This window comes from Onychostoma macrolepis, chromosome 21 (genome assembly GCF_012432095.1).
Source record: "Onychostoma macrolepis isolate SWU-2019 chromosome 21, ASM1243209v1, whole genome shotgun sequence".
NCBI lineage: Eukaryota > Metazoa > Chordata > Actinopteri > Cypriniformes > Cyprinidae > Onychostoma > Onychostoma macrolepis.
In genome coordinates, this window is record NC_081175.1 from 31,216,977 (window position 1) to 31,239,476 (window position 22,500).

Genomic DNA, 22,500 nt, shown 5'->3' on the forward strand with positions numbered 1-22,500 from the left:
CTCACATGCACCGTTTCTGCTTTCGAATGCAAATTTTTATTTTAAATTCGACTAATTCCTATTTTTCTTCACAATCTCCTCAACGCAGGCAGGCACAGCACTCATTTCAGCATGTGTTCATGTGTTCTTCTGTCACAGTTTACTGGCTGTCTGCTTGTCACACTTTGCAGAGAATCAAAGACGACGAGCTGTCGAGTCGCATCCAGAGGATGCTGGGTAATTATGAGGATGGATATGATGGACCTGAGGACCCTGCGTTCCCTCAGGCGCAGTCGGGACACACGGATCGCTCCAGAGCCGTCTCCGGCCCTGCTTCAGGAGAGAGCTGGGACAGTTTCCCGGCCCTGTCCCCCCCGGTGGAGCCGCTGTCCCCTCTGCGGTCCAGCGACTCGGACACCGGTCTGTCTCCGGAGCGCTGCAGGCCGGACGCGCCTCCGCTGACCCTCGCGCTGCCGCTGAACTTGCACAGTAAACTGGCCAACACCAAGAAACCCACAGCGTACGTGAGGCCGATGGACGGTCCGGATCAGGTGACCAGCGACTCTCCTGAACTGAAGGCCTCGCTGGAGTCTTACGAGCACCTACAGGACCTGAAGGAGAGCAGCAAACCGAACCTTGCTCCTCTGCAGGCTGCTGATGTGAGTGTTACAGCGAGAGCCAGACTAAGCCCGTGTGTTTCCACGTGTTTTATCATCCAAGCGTTAATCAAGGCCACGTCTCTCTCTCGTCTGCAGATTGTGTCTGGAGTGCGTGTGGAGGACATTCTGCAGGTCAGTGGAGTTTGGGACGGTCTCGTTTGATTGAAAAGCTGCAGGATTTCAGTGTCTCTCTCTCACACAGGAAATGACCTCATGGCCTCCACTGCTGACCACCATTTGCTCGCCAACCACAGCCGAGCCGCCCAAGTTCCTCTCCACTAACGAGGTTAGATCAGAGTAAAGGGTTTTGATGGTTCTCACTGAAACACTAGCATTCAGACTTATTCTTCAGCTCATTATTTTTTTAACTTTAATTCTTGTAACTGTTTTGACAGGAGACACGTGGATTACCGGTCCTCGGTAAGTGTGTGTGTGTGTGTGTGTGTGTTAAAGTCTGTTTATGTGCTTTTAATTTGTTGCGTTCTTCACTAGAAGCTCATGAGTCATCAGACAAAGTTCAGCTGGAATCTCAGTGAGTATCAGATCAGATGTTTGTCTCGAGCTCACATGAAGGTGCTACAAAAATGTCAATATGAAGATTTCTCCCCTCTCTCTTCCGCTACTGTTTTAACTTTACTCACTGTCTGTGTGTGTGTGTGTGTGTGTGTGTGTGTGTGTGTGTGTAGAGGCGGTTCCAGCAGCTCCAGTGACTCTGACAGCAGTTCAGACACTGACAGTAAAAAGAGCAGCAGCCCAGATAAACCAACAGCTCCTGAGACAATACACACTCAGGTACACACACACACACACACACACACACATTAATGTGAATGTAAATGAGAATCAGGAGTTTCTTGCATACATCTTATATTGTCATGATGAGTAAGAACAGCATCTTCATCCTCACTTTCTCATCATCCTAACTTGTGTGTGTGTGTTTAGCCACAGAAAGAAAGTGACTGGCAGCTAGGACGGTGGTTAGAAAGAAGGGGAAACCAGCACAAACAGAACCCTAGGAGCCCATGTGATGCCATCAGGCCGAACTCCCATGATTCCTCTGAGAGGACTGAAGCTCCAGGGTCTCAGACTTGCCATAGTGAGCCAGCTGACGGCAGCAAAGCGTCCGATCTCAGACAGACTGTGGGGAGCGCGTGTGAGGGTCCGCTGTTAGAAAGCACGTCCACACACAGACCCAAACACAAGAGAAGGAAAACAGCACATCACACAGAGCAGAAGAGAACGACAGCAGACGACAACAACAACAACAACAGCAAACAAACGCGTCCGCCGCTGCTGGTGAAGATCGAGCTGAACCTGCTCTCCAGGATCCCACGGGAGCCCAAAGCAGCTCGGCCTGACGCAGAGAACAGCAGAGCGTCGAGACACAAGAGAGCGGTGAGCAGTAACACCGACCCCTGACCCTGACCCTGACCCTGACCCTGACCCCGGCTCACTACAGCTGCAGAGTCATGAAGAGCTGGCTTCAACCATTCCAGAAATTCTCTCAGAATCAGATGTTCATTCATTTTATTGTATGTGACATACTTTGGGGTGTGTGTGTGTTTGCAGATGGAGAGGGATGAAACGTCTTCAAAGAAGAAACAGAAACTGGACAAAGAGAGAAAACCGCAGAGCCTCCACCAATCAGCGTGAGTCACAGAAACACAGCCAATCAGAGCCTGACGTGTTTTACATACTTTCCACATCTCCGAAATGAATTTAAACCAGAATCATTCAAGACTTTTTTCCATATTAATATAAAAGTAATAATGATGGTGATGGGATGTCTGCGGTTATATGACGCTCTTGGATGATCCACCAACTAAAAACTAATGCAGTCTTGACGGTCACTAGACTGGTTTAGTGTTTCAAACTCTACAAATGTTTGGTTTGTAAAGTGTGTTTGTGCATCTTTCCCTACAAAATATCCAGTGTCGTATATTGTGACCTAATGCAGTGACGTTAATGTGACGTAAGCGCCGGTACTTTTCCGATGCAGAATGGAAAGTACCTGAGAGTCTCTGTCTGATAGACGCCGATCTGAACGCTCTTCATGTTTCCATCAGAGCCGTCGAGAACAGCGACAAGATGATGAAGAAGAAGAGTGAGAAACTCAGCTCAGGTCTTCCTCAGGACAGAGACTCAGCCGCGGCTCCTGACGGCCAGCTGAAGAAAGCAGAGACTCATGGGAAGGTACCGCAGATATTCTCACTTCAGATTTCTCCTGGGATTACTGGTCTGATGTAATCAACTGTTTTTATTACTCAGAAAACTGGCAAGAGCCACAAGGAGCTCCTGGAGAAACGTCCTGCGGCCGAGCCACGAGCGCTGCTGCCCGATCGCAGGTGCGACACTAACGTCTGTGAAGCCTCTTTAACATAGAGCGATGTGATACGAGTGATGAGTGTCAGCTTTAACGCAAACAACAAGTGTCTTGTAGGCTTCGTCACTCGCCACGCGCATTGTGTTTCTGTGATTGACCTCTGACCTCTGGTTCCCAGGAAACTCTCTGTGGAAGATCATTTGAAGGAAGCCAAAAAGCTGAAGCACAAAGCAGATGCTACGGTGTTTATCAAGCCTTCGGGGGAGTCTGCTGTTCGGTGAGTTCACACACGATCTGACCATGTTTCTCTGTTCCTCAGCCGGATAAGATGGCTAAAGCGCTGCGCTACCTGGAGGCGGCGCTGTCGTTCACGGAGAGCGCCGAGGCCATGCAGACGGAGCCGCAGACGCCCAAATCCGCCTACACCATGTTCTCGGAGACGGTGGACCTGATCAGGTGAGAAACCGCTGCTGCTGTTCAGTGAGACGCAGCGATTAGGGATATGACGATATCAGAGACTCACGATACAATATTATTGCAATAAGTCCACGATATGATATTTATTGTGATGTTTTAAAAGAGAAAAAGACAAATGAAGAATTGGGGGGAAAAAATTTTAAAAATTTTAATTATTCTATCTAATGCACTTTGAGAGTTAAAAATTAAGAGCTCCAACCCGTGATCTTAACTGCATTTACACTGCAGGTCTTGATGACCAATTCCGATTTTGTGACTATATCCGATTTTTTGGACGACGTGCTTACATTTCTTTTAAAAGTGACCCGTATCCGATGTGTGCATTTTACACTGCACTTGGTGAAACAAGCCAAAAATAGCATATAGGACATCACAAATCAATTTGAATAGTACATTGAGTTTAATTTATTGACATGGAATTCATATAGAAATGTTTTTAATGCAATAGTTACATCTATACATCAAAGTAATTATATATCCTAGTCAGTGATGGGAATAACGGCGTTATTTTTTTCAGTAACGAGTAATCAAACGAATTACTGTTTCCCCCGTTACAACGCCGTTACCGTTACTGACAATAAAATGTGGCGTTACTATATTATATTATTAGAATTAAATGTTTCAGTTCATCTGAATGAATGCAGTGTAGCTGTATTTGACGAACCGTAAACTCTGGTGTGAAGCGCACGACTCGCCGTCGCTTTCTCTCACAGACACGCATGCAAAGAAAGATACAGAGCGAGAGAGTCTTTCATAACATGCAGAAGTGAGGCGCTACATGTAAACCATATTCTTTCTTGTATTTTTCTGTCAAAATAACGGAGTTCCTTTGGAATTCTTCAGCTTTTAAGAACTGCTGGTTTCTCTGGTAGTGGGCGGAGCTAATGCACAAACCACAATCTCATTGGCTGGCGCTCACCTATTATCCTCCCTGTTTTAATTTCAGCAAATCAGTTCGAGCGAACGCAGACAACGTGATTAATATTCATGAACTCAGCAGCTCATTAATCCTTAGTGCATTTTATATTGATGACAAATATGCATTCATACTTGGTTATTCTAATTACTAAAGTTCTATCATCATATAATATTAAATTATCATATTATATTATAATGCTTGACTGACTGATACTAAGTGTCAGTAGATACATAGTATAGATTAATATACAATGTTTTATAATAATAATTTATTCTTTTTAGTGTCCATTTCATTAATTTAACATATTTAATATTGGGGGCATCCAAATTTGACATTTGAACATTTTTTAAAAAGTAGCGCAATAGTCACTTTCCCTGGTAATTAGTTACTTTTATAATGATGTAACTCAGTTACTAACTCAGTTACTATTTGTGAGAAGTAACTAGTAACTATAACTATTTACTTTTTTAAAGTAACGTGCCGAACACTGATCCTAGTACAGTTCTTCAGGACAGTGACGCACGCAGCTCCGCTGAAAGCTTGCGAGTGGAATAATACTCAGGCGGTAGAAGCATGTCACATCGTCTGTGTTTTTTTAGTAATTAAAACCAAATGCGTTCATCAGTGATTGTATATCAAAGGCAGGGATATATTTAGTGATTTCAATGGAACGAACGGGACTGAAGTGTCCGTGCACGAGCCGTAACTGATAACAGCAGCAACGAGCACTCAGCGTGATTTCAAAAGCAACACATTTCAGCATCAAATCGCCTTTTATTTAACACAAACGAATGAAATTAATACTCTGCTACTCAACTAAAGATGTTTCATTTTTTACAGGTTTTTTATACCGCGAAATGTTTCAAAAACTCACTTTTCAATGACGTAGGAGTCGCATTTACAGGTGAAGATCTGATTTGTCCGCTTACACGGCAGGCGCAAATGCACGTATCTGATTCATATCTGATTTATTTCCACATATGAATGAGGCCTGAAACCGATCGGAGAATATCAGAATCCATGTGATTTTTTCCTGCTTACACGGTCGTGGGCCATATCCGATCTGTGCCACATGGGAGGAAAAAAATCAGAATTGGGTCACTTGAACCATGCAGTGTACATGCGGCCTAAGAGAACTTAAGTCAGAGAAAAGTCTTCTAGCTGAACTCTAAAGAGGAATACTGTCTCAGTCTAAATTACATTCACACTGCTGTTTCAGGAAGACAAGCTAATTAGAATATAATAACAATGACAGAAGTAGCCATATGTTGTAAAACAATTGCTCTGTAAAATAAATAAATGAATATTTCATAGGTGTATTTCTGCTTTACATACAGTAGAGAAATCACAATGATTTCTACACTTGAGAGAGATATTTTGAGTCTGGACTGCATTTAAACCGCTCGCTGTCAGTAATTCATATTCTGCACTTTAAGCTTTTATTTTGAAGGAAAACTCGAAGCTTACAAAAATCTAGTGAAACGCTGAAATAAAGCAGAAAACAGCGGATCGCCAGCTGATCGTCTGAAGCTGAAGGCATTATATTGTGCTTTCGGTCCGAGTTCGTTTGACAGATTCTGTGCCAAAGCAGAACGGCCCAAAACAAATATATATATTTAAAAAATTAAGAAACGAGACTTTTTTTTGCCCAGAAGACCTATGGTTTCATATGTCATGTGACCACGATAATATTGAGACTGTTTTGCCATCGTGATGCTGGCAATATCAGCTGCTGATGCTGTCGTCTGTCCAGGTTCATTCTCAAGCTGAAGAACTACACGGACCCGGCGGCCGCCGCTCACGAGAGGGACTTCTGCGTCCTGTGGTGAGAACCGACAGCAGACACGGAGACGTGCGTCTGTACACGAGTGACGTGTGTTTGTGTTTGTCCCCAGCATGCGGTGCCAGGCTCTGCTGCAGATGGCCATGTTCCGCTCCAGACGAGAGCCGGCGCTCAGACACTCGCGGACGCTCGCCGATCATTTCAGAGTGCGTGATCCTCCGAGTCCTGCAGTTCATTCAGACGCTTGACATCAGCCTCACGCTCTTTGTGTTTGTTTGCAGAGCTCGTCGTGGTCTGCGTCTCCCTCCGTGTCTAAGTGAGTGTCCTCGCCGCACGCATGGGCTCGCATCGACGCACCGTCTTCTCCTCACCGCTGTGTTTGTCTCCGCAGGAGCGGCTCGCTGCTCGTTCCTCAGCCGGTCCAGCAGGTGGCGGCGGCGTACGTCAGCATCACCGCGCTCCTCCTGAGCGCTCACGACGTCTGGGAGCAGGCGGACCAGATCGCTCTCCGAGGCAGCGGTGAGACGGGGTCAGAGGTCACCGCTGAATGCTGAACGTCTTTGTCCTCATCTGTAAAAAACTAACTTCTGTCAGTTTGTAATACAGTAGATTAGGGTTAGTTGTGCCATCAGTCGATTAAAATACTTCATTATGAGAGCGTTATTTTTAACTCGCTCTTTCATTCTTTCCCTTTTTTCAAGTTTATTTTAATTTTCATGGCAAGTAAGTATTAAAATTCAAACTCGAGGGAAAAACAATTCAACTCTTTGTCTTTGTGGGGCTGGTTAGAGAGCACGAAGGAGCAGACTTTAGCAGAGCTACATGAGGAAATGGAAGACAAAACGAATGCTGCATTAAGAGTGTTAATTATTTTTTTACGTGTTGAATAACAAATATTAATCGCGGATTAATTGTGTTTGGGTCTGTGTGGATTCTTCCCAGACGATCTTTTATAGTGATTTAGAGTTGAGCCGGACACGCGTGTGAGGATTGTTCTGCAGTGTTTAATGAACGCAGTGGTGTTGTTGTGGTTTTGCAGGTTTGCTGCGAGAGCTGGATTCAGCCGTCGGTCCTCTGAGTCTGATGTCCTCCGTGAGCGCTTTAGTGCGATACGCTCGGCACGGACTGCACTGGATCAGACTCGACACGCAGAAGCCACGCTGACCGCCCGAGAGCCCAGGATGTGGCAGCTTTCATTTATTTGCACAATGATCAAATCAAACGATCAATCAATCTTTAACAGCTAATGACGTGCTTCAGCCGCGGGTCATTCTGACACTAAACATGATGACGGTCTTCCTCTGCACTGATCGAACTCACGGGACACTGTGTCCACCTTCAAGCCAAAGTCCAGCAGCATCTCATGAGTTCATGTGTGTGTGTGTGTGTGTGTGTGTGTGTGTGTGTGTGTGTGTGTGACAGACAGCATCAGTTCAAATGCTTTGTGTGACTGCTGAACAGACAGACACACACACGCACACACACACGCACAGACACACGCGCACACACACACGCGCACACACACAGACACGCGCACACACACAGACAGTCAGCACAGCAAGTGCCTTCAGATCTGATCAACTCGAGCAAACACTAAATAGTGTGATTACAGTGCAAATATGTCATTTCTAGCTTTTATATGGTCATTTGACCTTTGACCCATTAGAGAAACTGTGGCAGTCACAGAAACTCATGCTGCAGTTGTTTGTATGTACAGCTGATGGGCCTGGCCTCTGACCTCTGGAGTTTTTCTCATGATTCTCTCTTTAATCTTGATTTTTGTTGGTCAATTTTTTTATTTATTTTTTATTTATTTTTTTTGAGGTGGGGAGGCATTATTGTATTTATTTGCATTAGCAGATATTTATTATTGTTTTTGACCAAGTGCAGAATTGATTTTCAGAACAGCACTGAGCCTGTCGATTGGTCGGGCCGCTTGTTCTTCTAGATGGTGACGCCTCATTGGTCCAATCCTTCGTCACTTTTTAAATAGAGCACTAAGTATTTCCTGTCCATCAGTGTTTCCTTTCTTTCCTGATCTTGGGTCCAGAGCAGCAGACGTTGATTGACACTCAAATGATGATTTACTTTCTGCTAACTTTGGAAGATTAAAGTTCTCTGTCGAAATGGAATATCAGAATGAAATTTGTATTTATTTTATATCCTATAATGTGGGAGTTTGGGTTGGTTTTCTACAACTTTATCAAACTGATTTGAATCAGCAAAAGCCTGATTTGATTGTTGATCACCAAATCTTCACTGAAAGTGGCTTTGTGTGTCACATTGTGTTCGGAAACAACAACAACAAAAAAGACTGGTTTTTGTGCCTTATTCCTTGTTTTGTGTGACTGAGTTCAGTTGATATTATTACTGAGAACTCAAGATCTGTTTTCTCAGGGTCCATTTGGATATGAACTGAATAAAATCTTTATTATCCTTTATTATTCTCTCATTTGTTTTTGGCTCCTATAACATACAGCTTATTCACACACACATGAAAATATAAACACAGAACAAAATATATATATATATATCAACAATTATATAGTAGTCAACGTTTGAAGTGGATCAAAACCTTCCATCAAAGTTATCCTAAAACCAAAATGCGTTCTTGTCTTAGGACATCTTTGATGAACTTTTTTTGATCCATTTCAAATGTTGACTATTGTATAATAAACCAAATATCAGTGGGATAAAGAATCTGTTAAAAATATATACTGATGGCTGGACATTCTCCTTCAGGACTTTCTGATAGAGAGCAGAATTCATGGTTCCATCAACCTGTCAGTAAGCCCCTCCCCTCGAACGCAGACTAGCCAATGGCAGTCGAGTATCAGTTGCACGGGGAGCAGAACTCGGACATCTTCAGGTTTCAGTGCCATAGAGAAACATTGGAAGATCTGAAGCTCGCATCGGTTTTATGGGGTTTATGCTTCAAAAATGTAAAAACGATGTGTCTGGGGTCCTCGTAGCACTGACTCCAGGTGTCCTGAGAGGAGGGGCAATATCATTTATTTTATTACATTTCCTGAATCCAAACACAACAGAGCAAAATGTCCCTAAGTATTCACCCCAATACAAATGAAGACAAAAACGTTCATTTTCTGGTTGTCATGCACTCATTAAGTTACAGTTTTCACCGCTGCTGACCTCCGGCCTGCAGCTTCACTGACCTCACTGCTGACCTCACTGCTGACCTCACTGCTCTCCGGCGGACAGCCGTCTTGTGCCGGACTCTGTGGCCGCCTGTTGTTTGGACTGCGTTCACTCCCCTCCTCACCTTCTCCTGTCTTGTCAATAGTGCTGTAAATAAACAGTCACCACTCTTTCTGCATTTGAGTCCTCTCTCATAGAATCCCTGACAGAAACAAAACGAAATATCTTAAACCATCTTCACTTTAGAATTTTTAGATGTTTGTACTTGAAAATAAGACAAACATTCTCAGTAAGAAAAGCATTTTTGCTGCGTGCATGAATAAGTTATTTAAACATCGCTTACACATTAAAATGGGGGAGAAGACGGAAAGAAACTGGGTTTATCGAAGAAAACCTGCTCCCGACCAGGTTAGGTTCACAGAGCAAGCACGGTAACTGACTCGAGACGGTGTAAACATATTTAGAATTAGTTATTAGCTGTATAAAATGAGTTTAAAGATCTTTTACAAGAAAATACTATTTCAGTCTTTCTACTTTAATATTTCATGCCTTTTGCTTTGTGAAATTTACATGAAAAAGTAGCTGTTTTTAAGCCACAATTAACAGTGTCTGACTGTCACTGCTTCAACATATAATATCTAAACCAACAAATAATGCTCAATATTTGTTCGGTGACTTTTTACCAACTGGTCTCAAGGTGATTTTTTTTTTTTACTGGACCTATGAATGCAGAGTTTGCCGCTCGGTTTCATATTTAGGTATCTAATGCAGTGACTTTCATTTTACGTCGGATTTAGTGCCCAAATGCTTTAGGTGCCACTGTTATGTTTTAGATGTGCATTTGTCTGTTTATTATTATTGGTCTAAGTTTTAAATTGTGAGTAAATTAAATGTTAAATTTTGAAGTTGAAAGACAGACTTTTTTTTTCTACTCCAGTAATCTTTATTTACAAATTAAAAAATTATTTTTTAACAGTGTATTATGACTATAAGAATTATGACTTAATCTGTTACAATCATGTTTTAATTATTTATTTATTTTATTTTGAGTGATTAATGAAAAATATTTAAGTGACAAGACAATTATTTGTATAAGCATCCATTTAATATCATGCTTTAACATTCCATCTACATGATGATGATGATAAACACCAACATTTATAAGTAGCTGTTAATGTCACAATAAACCACAATACAAACATGCAACAATATACATCAAGTATCACACAAAAATCAAAATTTAGAAAGATTTAATTTATTACATTTATGTCTATTCAATTCCAGCCAATGCATCTGATTATGAACTGTATGTCTGTCCAGTTTCAGTCAGTCAGATACATTACAGATGACCTGATGTGATTTATATGATACACTGTTTTGTCCCAGTTAAGGCTTAGAAATAACGGTGAAGAAAAAAAATCTATTTTGAACATAGACTAATCTATTTATAAGAATATAATGTATATTTTATAATGATTGTATAACATAATATAACATAACTGTGTATTAAACGTATTGACTTGAAATTAATGGGGCTATCAAATGTGTATAAATCAAGTCTTTGCTCATAATAGGCAGGAGGGGCAATATTATTATTAGTCTAAAACTGTAAAGTGGCTGAGTTTAACAGGGCAGAGCACTGTGAAGTTACAAGACTCTAACCTTCCTGAAGCAGTCAGGCCCAGCGAGGCTTCGGACGTCATCAATGACGTCACTGCATAAAGCCCCCGAAGCCTCGGCACTGAACGTGACATCACTACTGTTTACCCCTGCCTGGACTATTGCTGTGTACCTGGATTAATTCAAATTAAAACATTACATTAATAATTTACAGTCTCATTCAATTATTATTCAATAATGAATGTAAAACTCATTTTGTAGTTCAAAAAGCAACAGCAACAATAGAGAATGTGAAGCTGACGTCACGCCACGTAGAGTTCTGGGAAACTGCTTCGTTTATCCGCCGTGTTCTCCGGCATTGAGTTCAGGGCAGTATTTAGATTTTCTGTCATGATTGTGGAAAATGTCACCATTGTATGTCATTCATGCTGCACCGAGAATTGCACAAATAACTCCAATCATCGTTCTGAGAGAAAACTGGACAATGCAGTGTGTTTTTTCGCCTTTTCTCTGTAAAAACCCCAAGAGAAGCAGGTCACGGAGATGAGAGAAGACGCCGGATAGTAAATATGTTAATAATGTCACCGATTAAACCCACTGCCTGTCTCTCAACGAAAGAATCACATTGCTGCATGTTTTTGAAAGTTTTGATTTTGTTTGGTTTAATAATTAACATTGTGTTAATCGAGTATGACTCTCACTGCTGAATGAGCAGAACTTGAACAGAGACATTAAAACACTAACACAAATAACTCACGTGGCTTAAAGTACCAAGACAGTGATAAAGCACGTGTCTTTTAGCATCACTGTTTTACAAGATTAAACCAGCATTTTAAAATGCTACAAAACTGTTCAAGCTTCGGGATTTCCATTATACTTCGTCATTAAAATGTTTCCAACAAAGAAACAGATCGACTTCTGTCAGCGTGTTAAGAGAAGCGATAAAATAGCTTCCCTGCAAATGATCCAATAAAGCATGTGAATATTTAACTTAAAGGCAAAAACAAAACAAAAGATAAGCAGGTATCCCTATTAATCTCAGCATTTGTAGCTCTGTGGGTTGCTAAGAGACGAATAACTGTGCTGGAGCAAAGAGATGAGCATCGGCCTGCGGTCGTGAGCCGAGAAAACAGAGCACTGAGCGAATTATATCGGCCTATGCCTGACCGACACTTACTAGATGTTTTAACGAGGCCGACGTCAGCCAGACGTACGTGTGCTGTCCGTCTCAACTGTCAACAGATTTGGTATTTTTAAATCACCTTTTTCATTCATTAGCCTACTTTAAGCGTTTTCTATGAGGAAGAAAAAGCTTAACGTGCAGGGTGTTGCGTTCATATTATTCTGCTTTATTAATCGTAATTTTCTTAATATTAGCCTATAATTTGTATCAGTATTAAACTGTGCCTTGAACTAAGCACTGACTGTATTTCTTTATACTTGAGTCCAAGTTCAAAATAAAACTCTATGAACCGCTCCATTCATTCATTCCCTGACTTCTAGGCTAAAATCAAATCCTGTAAAGTAAACAGGAAGAGTTTGTCGAACTCAACTGGTTTTGCAAGAGAACAAAAAAATGTTTTTCCTCCCACCATGTCCTTTTATAATACATACTATTAATACTTATAACAATTGTAATATTAATAACCTTATTAATAGCATTACTAGGGGATGAGAGAGAGTTGTGAGTGAGGGCGCGGGCGCAGCCTCCGTGTTGCCAGATCCAGCTATTATAAGCGTTTTTGGGATTTGTCTTTTCCACTTAATTTAACACTTTCGAAAGTTACAGTAGGAAGTTGCATTTTCAGGTAATCAATATCTTTATCTTATCTTAATTTATCTGATTTGCAAAAGATTTGAAATAATTTCGGTTGATTTTTTCTTTTTCTTTTTTTATTTATTTTTTATTTAATAGCAATATCTGGCAACACTGCATCGCCGGCACTTGAACTGACAGTAATTAAAAAAGCACATGGACAGGTTATTGCTGACATGATATGACATTCGATAAGGGAAACGCAAAAAGAAAAGAAAAAAATACCATGATATTAAACGTTATCAGTGCTATGACATCTCTGAATTCAATAATGAAATGCCTTTAACTAAAAATTGAGTGTTTAATCTTATCATTATACATTACTGACACTCTATCCTCCAATTTGATACTGTTAAGTGCTTTGACACAATCTGTATTGTAAAAGCGCTATATAAATAAAGGTGACTTCACTTGACTATCAAAAACAGTAGCATAAACTAGTACACAGATCTGTAGAACAAGCTTACAGAAGGAAATTAAATACGCAAACACTAGCCATGAAGAAGTCTGTCATTCAGTATAGTAGTTACATTTTCACAAATCATTCATAAGAGCACTAGACAAAGTTATCAGCTATAGCAATGGTTATTAATAAAAAAAAACTATAACAATTTTGTTGCATGAATAATAAACAACTGAAAAGATTTTGACGCAATAAATAGGGTATGATTTAAAAATGATCAATGACCCCCAACATAACCCCCAGGCACAGCTCTCAATTCAGCATGTGATCGTGTTTGTGTGTGCTGTTTGCGTCACTCATAGCACGTGCCTATATTGTGCGCTACATCGAACATTTTTCTATCGTTATCGAAGAAATATCCGTTTTATCGCCTAGGCCTACTGGATGATTATAGAAAGACAAGACGGTCACTTTCACCCACAGCAAAGAATAATAATGCCTTTATGAAAGTACTGATCAGATTCATAGAGGAGCTCGTTCTGCATTAAACCAACCAAAGCCAGATCAGCAGCATCTTCAAACAGCAGTTGTTGTGAAATTCATTTCATTATTATGAGCAGGGAATAAAGCTGCAAATATCTCATTTCCACAGACAGAGGCTCTCTGACCCCAACTGACCCCCCTAAATCTTTAAACCAGAGTAAAGATGGCCAGTGTACAAGGCACTGTTGCAGAAATAAACCAGATTAATGGAGTGAAAATCAACTCAAATCGATAAACTCTGGCACAGATGTTGGGCAGCTGGCGGTGATTTCAGTGTCATGTGAATTCATGTATGTTCAGAGTCTTATGAAGTTTGATTGTGTCGGTGTTTTTGGAAATCTTTATTAAAGATGCTGTGGTTTGGGTGTTTTAGCCCCACCTCCACCAGCTGCCAATCAAAAGACACACAATGTCAAAGTTTTGAAAAATTTAGTATTATATTATATAATATTTATTTTAAATTCATTCCAAGAAACAACTGTACAGACAATAAACATTACCACAACAATGCATTCGTGCATATTTAAAAACAATTTACAAAATGTGAACAAGAATACAAACATGCATACAAAAAAGTAAAAAAAAAAAAATCTGTAGGCTGATGGTTGTATGATTCAGTTTCAGTGCTGATTGAACATATTTCAGTGCTTTAGTTCCTGTACAGAACCGGATGAATCTCCCACGGTTCATGTGTCAGATTCTCCACCGAAGTTCGGGTTGGTGAACGCAGGCTGTTAACAGATTGAAAAAACAATTTAAATGCAGAAAAAATGTCTATAGTGTTTACTGGCATCAAACATGTTAAGCAACTTTCTCTCATTCAGGTTAGACACAGGGTAAAATGAGACGTCAAGTTATCGATCACAAAACTTACCACATCAATATTCTTGGTTTCGTGTTTGAAGAAGCTGATATCTCCAGGTTTTACGCCCTTCACACTAAAGATGTAGTACATCGCGGCCAGAATCAGCGCCGCGCAGACGATGGCTCCGATAACGGCCCCGGCGATCAGACCGTCGTCCACTGCGTCACAAACAACAGCGTCAGTCACAACAACACATCGACATCTTATAGTGTGTGTTCAGGTCGTGAACTCACTTGGTGACGGGTCAGTCGGGATGACGATCCCATTATCATCGGTCACATAATCTGAACACAAGAGAAAGTGCTATTAGCAGCAGGGCATGGAATCAGCTGTCCAGATGGGTTTTTCTGTCGCGTGACTCTGAACTGTGTGTGTGTTGTGTGTTTGAGTATGAGCTGTGTCTGTATAAAGGTTTTAGATCCGGAGCATCTTCGCTGTTCAACTCACTAAACTTTAAGAAATGATACGGTGCGAGAGTCTGACCGAATGAAGGGGTGTGAATGAGCTGAACGTACACTGCCGGTGACGACACACGAAGCCTCTCTTCTGCAGACAGTTGTTATCGTTCCACGTGCCGTCGTGATACATCTCCACGCAGTTCTCTTTCCCCACATCACCATCGTGAAATGCTTCGTTGGGTTCTCCAGGAGCCCAGTTTGTGAAGCCCAGAGACGTCTGATCCGTCCAGGCCCATTCATCTACAATCAGAATGGGCACAAGATCAGCACATGTTGTCAGAAATCACATGAAGGATGAGGGACCGAGCGAAGAGCTGCGTACATGAGCCGCCTCGGGTGAGGCCGATCCAGACGTTGTGGTACTTGGTGTAGTTGATGTTCCTGATGAACTCCACCTCGGCCCGGCTGTGAATCGAGGCTAATTCGCCTCTGTTCACCTCTTGGCAGATGTGTCTCGCCGCTGGCCACGAGTAACCCACTTTTTCGTCGTATACGATGTAGCAGTAACGTCCGTACGGCCGCCAGCCCCACAAACACTTCCCGTCTCCAGGAGCCGGCGTCGATGGAGGCTTTTCTGCGGAGAGATTGGAGACAGGCCCTTGTAATTAATTAATGTTTGCCTACAAAACCAGCACTGGCTCTGCTCCCCTTTACCTTAATTCATTACTTCAGACTTATGTGCCTCTAGAAGCTTGTGTTCTGCAAGTGAACGTCGCATTATTGTTTATCCCAAAGAGGACTTTTACATTAAATGTTCGCTCCTGCCCAACTCAATCCCGGCAGCTGAATCCTTAGCCATCTTCAAGAATCAGCAAAAAACACATCTCTTCCATCTTTATTTGACCCTCGAACTCTAGCACTCTCTATTCTAATTCTATTTTATCTATTTGTTTTCTTTAAAAAAAAAAACACTTGACCCTCTATCACTTGCACTCTTAATTCATTTTCTAAAAAAACACTAGCTTACTATATTCTTTTTCTATTCTATCTACTTGTTTTCTTTGTATGTGTGTGTGTGTGTGTGTATATATATATACACACACACATATACATACAGTATATATATCGAGCTGTCAAACAATTAATCGCATCCAAAATAAATGTTTTTTGTTTACATAATATATGTGTGTGTACTGTGTATATTTATTATGCATATATAAATACACAAACATGCATGTAAATATCCAAGAAAAATATGTTACGTTTATATATTGAATATATTTATATATGATATATATATGAAATATACTGTATGCTGTATGTGTGTGTCTTTATATATACATAATAAATATACACAGTACACACACATATATTATGTAAACAAAAACTTTTATTTTGGATTGTTTGACAGTACGATATAGATATATATATATATATATATATATATATATATGTGTGTGTGTGTGTGTGTGTGTGTGTGTGTGTGTAAAAAAAAAATAAAAACCTTGCTACTGTGTTAGGCTAACCAAGACTTCTCATAGCACTTGCATTTTATTGCTCTTTTGTTGATTCTGATTGCTTCTATTGTCCTAATTTGTAAGTCGCTTTGGATAAAAGCGTCTGCTAAGTGACTAAATGAAAATGTAATTTAATGTAACTGATATGAAGCGCGTCCATGGCTCGGTCAGCTTTACCTTTAGTGATTTTGCAGATGTAGGGTTTGGCTGCGGCGCAGGCCGTGTCGTTCCAGGTGCCCTGGATGAAGAGCGAGGGCGCATGCATGCTGACGCACCCTTCTCCCTCGTGATCGGTCGGCTCCCCCGGGCCCCAGTGCGTGAAGAACACCGGCCAGCCGTCGGACCATTTGTACGAGTCGCTGTCAGCCTGCAGGAGAAGAGCAAGGCTTGAGTTCTGCGTAACGTTAGTGAACTCATTAAACTCCGGCGGAGCTGAAGTACCAGCCGGCGGAGTCCGATCCAGGCGTCTGTCTTGCCCAGCTGCACTGCTGCGGAGATGAAGGCCTGGTCATAGCTCATGTCCACACTGGCCAGGTTCCCTCCCTCCTTCACACAGGCCTGCTGAGCCTCCTCCCAGCTCTTGGGCTCGGACACCAGCTTATAGCAGTTGCTGTACCAGGTGATGTATCCGGACGGACACGGGGTGCTGGTGGGCGGCGGGACCGGGATGCTGCTTGCTGCCGAAAACAGGTTAGAAGTGGGTTAATCTTCAAGCTATCTCAGAGTTAAGGGTCATCTTTTGAAAGGTCATACAATTCTGGTAACTGGTAACATAAACTCTTATCATATGATTCCCAGCCCTGTTTCTAGAGCGTTTATATTACTACATTTAGAATGAAGTGAAGATGTCAGTACATTTCTTCATAGAGCACACCCATCCTCGCTCGTGGTCACAGTTCTCATCGTTCCAGCGGCCCGTGACCAGGTGATTATGGGAGATTGAAGTGCAGTGTTCCTGAGAGAAAGACATCAGAGATCAGCATCAGCTCCTCTGCAGGTGCCATCAGTGAGCTTTATCTTTAAAAAATACTGTAATGACATATTACATATCTATCTATCTACAATGCAACAGTACTTCCTCACCTCCCCATCAGCGTTGTTTGGCTCTTTATCGGCCCAGTTTGTGTATAAGACCGGACTGACTCCATCACTCCACGCAAACTTCCCTTCATGCAGCCTATCAGATAAACCGATCCAAACGGGTGCAAGCAGATCCCTGAGATAACTAGCCACAAAATCTGGAGAGAGGGTCAAAATGTCACAGATTGGGACAACATGAACAAGTGTTTCCTGAAGGACAGTGTTTGCATGGACTTTAGATCTGACACGTCACTGTTGCTGGATATAGATCATTAAATATATGTTAAAAAAACAAACAAACAGAGAGCATGCCTAAAAGTGAAACGAGCTTACATAACAAAGAGTTGAGAAAAAAAAAGTAAAGAAAGAAAGTTCAAAGAAAGGAAAGAAAAGTTTGTTAGGACAAGATTTAACAACCATGTTTACCAAGCCATCATAATAAAAAGAGGAATTTCAACTTTGGGCCCTCCTTGCAAACAATGTACTTCAACATGATTAACAACTCTATTAACAAGGCATTATAACATCTTATGAAGTACCGTTTTCATTCTGATCATCGATGACGGCAAGATCTCCTTTCTGCTGTCGGCACCACTCCCGTGCGTAAGTCCAGTTCGCCTTGAACTCAGACTGATGATGGTGCTTTCCTTTGAATATGTAGCATTTGTTGCGGAATTTCATCCATCCTGAAACAATCAAAATCACAATGTTTCTTTAGGAAAACTGAAATCACTGAACCTTTGCCAGATTAGCCTGACAAATCACTGACTGAATGCCTGAAAGCTTTATGTCTGGATTTATGCATGTTGTTTCATGTCAGCCGTACCTTCGGGGCAGTTTCCTTCCCATGATGCCGTTGGAGGCGGCGGCGTGTGGTCATTTCCTGGATATTTTTTACACACGTAACCAGCATTGGCGCGTCCACAGTTTGCATCATTCCACGAACCTATCGAAAAACAAAACATTCACATTTAAACCACTTGGATCTCTGAATTATAAAACAGTAAACAATAGATAAATACAGCTACAACACAAAATGTGTCTGTTCTGCACAATAAATGGACTATCTCTCTGACTTCTGTACTTTTAAAACTAGTCATAGTTAAGCATTGACACTGCATTTGGATTGTGGATTTTAATCTTCTTTTTTACTTTTTGTCATACTGTTTCTGAATGAGATTATAATTCTTATTTATTATGTGTTATATACTGATATATTGTAATGTTCTGACAAGCATCCATCAAAAGAAACATTGTGGCAGTGTTATTATACACCAAGAAAATGATGATGGAGATGATTATGGTTTTCAAAAGCACAGTGGTTAAAAAACAAAATGTTAGTACAGTAGCATGCACATTAATATAATATTAGTGCACCTGGATGTCTGTTCATCTGGACACACTGTTCTTCTCCATTTGCATTGTTGGGTTCTCCGGGACCCCAGTGCACATACGTCACCGGAGACAGATCGACCCACCTGAACACAGAAACAGCTCTGTAGGACTGACCGTCATGCCGAAGAACACGTTACAAACACGCATGTGGAAACAAACGTTACTAATATTCTGTTTAAGGCTTACAAATACTCTCCTGCCTCCACCCCGAACATTCTCATTCCTATCCAGGCTGCAGCCGCCTGACCGGTGCCCACCTGAAAACAACACATAATCAGACCAGTGCTCTCACAGATCACGATTCATCCATCTTTAATGTGCTGTCTTACGAGGATTCATGACATTTGTGAAGAATTCTCAAGTCACTCCTAAAAATCACTGATCAAACATTCAAAAGCCTGGCGCTTTCGTACCAGGCTGACCACGAAAGACTGCTCGGCTTCATCAGCGATGGACACCAGATGAGCTTTCTCCTCGTAACACCTCACAGCGGCCATGTGAAAGTCCACGATATCTGTGTCATTATAGTAATAACAGACGCCGTTGTTCTTCCTCCAGCCAGGGTTCGATCCGCACTCAGGAGCTGAAGAAAAAAACCCATTAATAAACAAACACCACCGATAAATTAACTAATTCTGACCCCACATGTGTTAATTGCTATTTGCCTCCAAATTTGGAAAAGGAATAGCATTAAATTTCCTACATTTCTCAGCATTTTCCAAACACAATCTCAGGTTATTTTACTGGTAATAAGTGATTGCACTGGCACCTGGTACGGGCGACGGAGGCTCCGGAGGTATAATGGGTTTCTTTCCTTTAGCAATCATGCAAATCCAGTCCTGGTGGGCGTCACAGTTCAGGTCGTTCCACCAGGACGTCCCGTTTTCAGTGGTCACCATCTCCACACAGTTTTCTCGGCCGTTGTGATTGTTGGGTTCACCGTGGCCCCAGTTCGTGTGACTGACCGGCGTCCCGTCGCTCCAGTGGTAACCTTAGAGACGAGAGGTTAGAAACCGCTCGATCCAACTACAAGCCACTCTCGTGGTCAGTGAAACACCAGTGAGCAGACGAACCTCCCTCCACTGGGTTGACGCTCAGTCCGATCCACTTGGTTTTTCCCTTCGAGTAGCTGGACAGGAAGATTTCCTCCTCGGGACTGTGGATGCTGACCAGGTCTGCGCCACGGGCGAGACAGTCTTCTCTAGCTGCCTGCCAGCTCTTCTTCTGGGCAAAGTTCACTGTGAACAGCTGTGAAAAGCACCAACACAAACACATCAACGAGAAGACCATTAAAAGCACAGAACATGTACTTTAATAATCACCACTCTTGAAAATGGCTTATCCTGGGGTTTTGCAGGCAGCAGCGATGAAACGTCACGCATGTGCGAATGGAACGCCGTTTCACAAAACCACCGGGTTTAGGCTTTAGAGTATGGTTTTTGTAGTCGTGTAAATGCATGAGAACATTCTTGCATGCATATTTACTGGAATTTTCTTGTTTTTAAACGTGTGTGTGCATATAAATACACTTACACATACACAAAGAGTGAACATTTATCTTGATGTAATATGTTGTCTTCACATATTGACAGACAATGACAACCAAGGCACTTTAGGTTCAAACTAACCCATACTGTACACTGACGAAAAATAACAATTAATAAATAATGGTAACTTATCTGTCTTCCCTTTAACATTATACACCAGTTTATTTTAAGGCATTTACATGCTTGGCCTACAGTAAACTAAAATCTACTAGTGGTAAAGGAAAGGTCTCACCAGTTCCCACAAATCAACCTGATGCTCTCCACACTCCCACATACAATGAAAAAGTGTAGCAATTTTGTCTTTTCATTGCATACAGCTACTTAGAGAAGAGCAATACTGGGATTTAAACAGTGTATTTTGACAGGGCTAATGCCAGTCCCCAAAGAGCCATTGGCGTTGTTATAATTACACCCAGTATTCATGGTGTAGGTTTGAGCTAGAAGACATGATTCTTCCCCTTTTTCCTTGCTGATATGGACAGAAAGACTTTTCTTTTGTTCAGTCTAGATCAGTGGTGCCCAATCCTGTTCCTGGAGACCTACCTACCTGCAGAGTTCAGTTCCAACCCTGATCACCTGTCTGTAATTATCAAGTGCTCCTTCAGATCCTAATTAGTTGGTTCGGTTTTGTTTGGAGCTGAACGTTGCAGATAGGTAGATGTCCAGGATTGGGCACCCCTGATCTAGATGATTCAAGAGTTTTTCTACGATAAGCGGCATCCTTCAGCTTTTTGAAGTGTGTGCATGTGAAGAACTGAACTAAAGCTGATGGCGGCGCATGTGTGTGCAGTGTATGTAGACGTGAACGCTGCTCCCTAACAATACCCCGCTCTGTGGTGTGCATCAGTCAGTGGAAGGCATGGCTTAGATCACCCTGTAGCAGTTTCTGAAGTGAGGCTCTCCGCCCCAGTCGCTTGCACACCCGGTCACCGGAGGCAGCGTCGGAGCTCGAGTCGGTGGAGAGATGCCGTTACGAGGAGCTTCACACACAAACGGGAATGATTCTTCACACTGTTTGTTATTCCAGAATCCTGCCAGCGGGCTGGTCGACATCGTGACACAGGATCCAGCAAGGTTATCTAGAGATGCAGTGAAATCGGATTGGATTATGAGCGGTGATGCAGTTCTAAACAGCGCTCAGGTGTAAGTCTAAAACAGAAAGATCTGCGGTGTAAATGATTGAATTACTTGGCTCGTTGCGGCCCCAGTTGGTGTATGTTATTAAAGCGTCGTTGTCCCAGTAATAGTCGACACCCGCCACCCCTCCTCTCGCCCGCAGCCCGATCCACCAGTCGCCGGAGTACCGGCTCATCAGCGCTGTGAAGTGAGCCTGTTCGTACCTGCAGACGGCGACAGCAGCTGAGTGACCAGAGCTACACGAGCACAGAAGCAGTTTATGACTGTAAACAGAACACAAAAGTTTTAGACACTCACAGGTCCAAGATATGCAGCAGAGTGCTGCTCTGACTCTCACAGAACGCTTTGGCTTCCTCACGACTTTTAGCAGCTTCTTCAAACCAATAGCAAGAGTACTCAAAAACATCCCAGCCCTGCAGAGCACACACACATACGGTTAGCGCGACGGGGTCAGGGTCACTGATGGCCCTCCATGAGAGCGCATGACTGACCTGAGGACAGCCGTAGATGGTGGGCTGGACGGAGGGCAGAGGATAGTGACCTTTGGGCATCTTACAGATGTAGGTGTTGAGCTCCGTGCAGGTGACGTCGTTCCATCGGCCCGTCTGAGACACAAAGCATTACGATGACATTCATGCTCCTGTGTTGAGTTTTGTGTCTGTCAGTAAATGCAGTACCTCATGGTACATCTCCACACAGTCCTCACTGAAGCCCTGGTGATTGTTGGGTTCCCCGGGAGCCCAGTATGTGAACGTGACCTCATGATGATCCGACCACGAGAACAAACCCGCGAAGCCCAGATCATTCAGACCGATCCACACATCACTGGTGGCTGTTTGACGGGACAAAGAGGAAATGTTGTGAGAAGAGCACATATAGCCGT

The 22,500-nt window shown here is 42.3% G+C and overlaps 2 protein-coding genes across 4 annotated transcripts in view; one reads left to right on the forward strand and one right to left on the reverse strand.

Annotated features, from left to right (window-relative positions):
* Positions 1-8,581, forward strand: part of aff1 (AF4/FMR2 family, member 1) — an 11,427-nt gene extending 2,846 nt beyond the window's left edge. For 2 of the 3 annotated variants that reach the window (XM_058758746.1, XM_058758748.1), the window contains exons 3-19: positions 171-638; positions 735-770; positions 841-924; positions 1,034-1,058; positions 1,131-1,170; positions 1,325-1,430; positions 1,581-2,033; positions 2,208-2,287; positions 2,705-2,831; positions 2,907-2,983; positions 3,140-3,203; positions 3,281-3,417; positions 6,111-6,182; positions 6,253-6,346; positions 6,422-6,456; positions 6,532-6,659; positions 7,180-8,581. In XM_058758746.1, the coding sequence (XP_058614729.1) occupies positions 171-638; positions 735-770; positions 841-924; positions 1,034-1,058; positions 1,131-1,170; positions 1,325-1,430; positions 1,581-2,033; positions 2,208-2,287; positions 2,705-2,831; positions 2,907-2,983; positions 3,140-3,203; positions 3,281-3,417; positions 6,111-6,182; positions 6,253-6,346; positions 6,422-6,456; positions 6,532-6,659; positions 7,180-7,304 (2,151 nt within the window). In that variant the 3' untranslated portion in view covers positions 7,305-8,581. The remainder of the gene's footprint in view (positions 1-170; positions 639-734; positions 771-840; positions 925-1,033; positions 1,059-1,130; positions 1,171-1,324; positions 1,431-1,580; positions 2,034-2,207; positions 2,288-2,704; positions 2,832-2,906; positions 2,984-3,139; positions 3,204-3,280; positions 3,418-6,110; positions 6,183-6,252; positions 6,347-6,421; positions 6,457-6,531; positions 6,660-7,179) is intronic. The other variant, XM_058758747.1, reaches the window with a different exon arrangement.
* A 5,591-nt stretch (positions 8,582-14,172) lies between these two features.
* LOC131528845 (macrophage mannose receptor 1) overlaps positions 14,173-22,500 on the reverse strand; it is a 17,222-nt gene continuing 8,894 nt past the window's right edge. The window contains exons 29-49 of the mRNA XM_058758261.1: positions 22,295-22,449; positions 22,109-22,222; positions 21,915-22,030; positions 21,669-21,820; positions 21,354-21,559; positions 20,007-20,181; positions 19,703-19,924; positions 19,347-19,516; positions 19,120-19,190; positions 18,916-19,016; positions 18,365-18,484; positions 18,078-18,224; positions 17,542-17,696; positions 17,314-17,413; positions 16,900-17,135; positions 16,636-16,825; positions 15,324-15,575; positions 15,059-15,241; positions 14,777-14,827; positions 14,553-14,701; positions 14,173-14,409 (exon numbers count right to left, since the gene is read on the reverse strand). Coding sequence (XP_058614244.1) covers positions 14,365-14,409; positions 14,553-14,701; positions 14,777-14,827; positions 15,059-15,241; positions 15,324-15,575; positions 16,636-16,825; positions 16,900-17,135; positions 17,314-17,413; positions 17,542-17,696; positions 18,078-18,224; positions 18,365-18,484; positions 18,916-19,016; positions 19,120-19,190; positions 19,347-19,516; positions 19,703-19,924; positions 20,007-20,181; positions 21,354-21,559; positions 21,669-21,820; positions 21,915-22,030; positions 22,109-22,222; positions 22,295-22,449 — 3,110 coding nt within the window. The 3' untranslated portion in view covers positions 14,173-14,364. The remainder of the gene's footprint in view (positions 14,410-14,552; positions 14,702-14,776; positions 14,828-15,058; positions 15,242-15,323; positions 15,576-16,635; positions 16,826-16,899; positions 17,136-17,313; positions 17,414-17,541; positions 17,697-18,077; positions 18,225-18,364; positions 18,485-18,915; positions 19,017-19,119; positions 19,191-19,346; positions 19,517-19,702; positions 19,925-20,006; positions 20,182-21,353; positions 21,560-21,668; positions 21,821-21,914; positions 22,031-22,108; positions 22,223-22,294; positions 22,450-22,500) is intronic.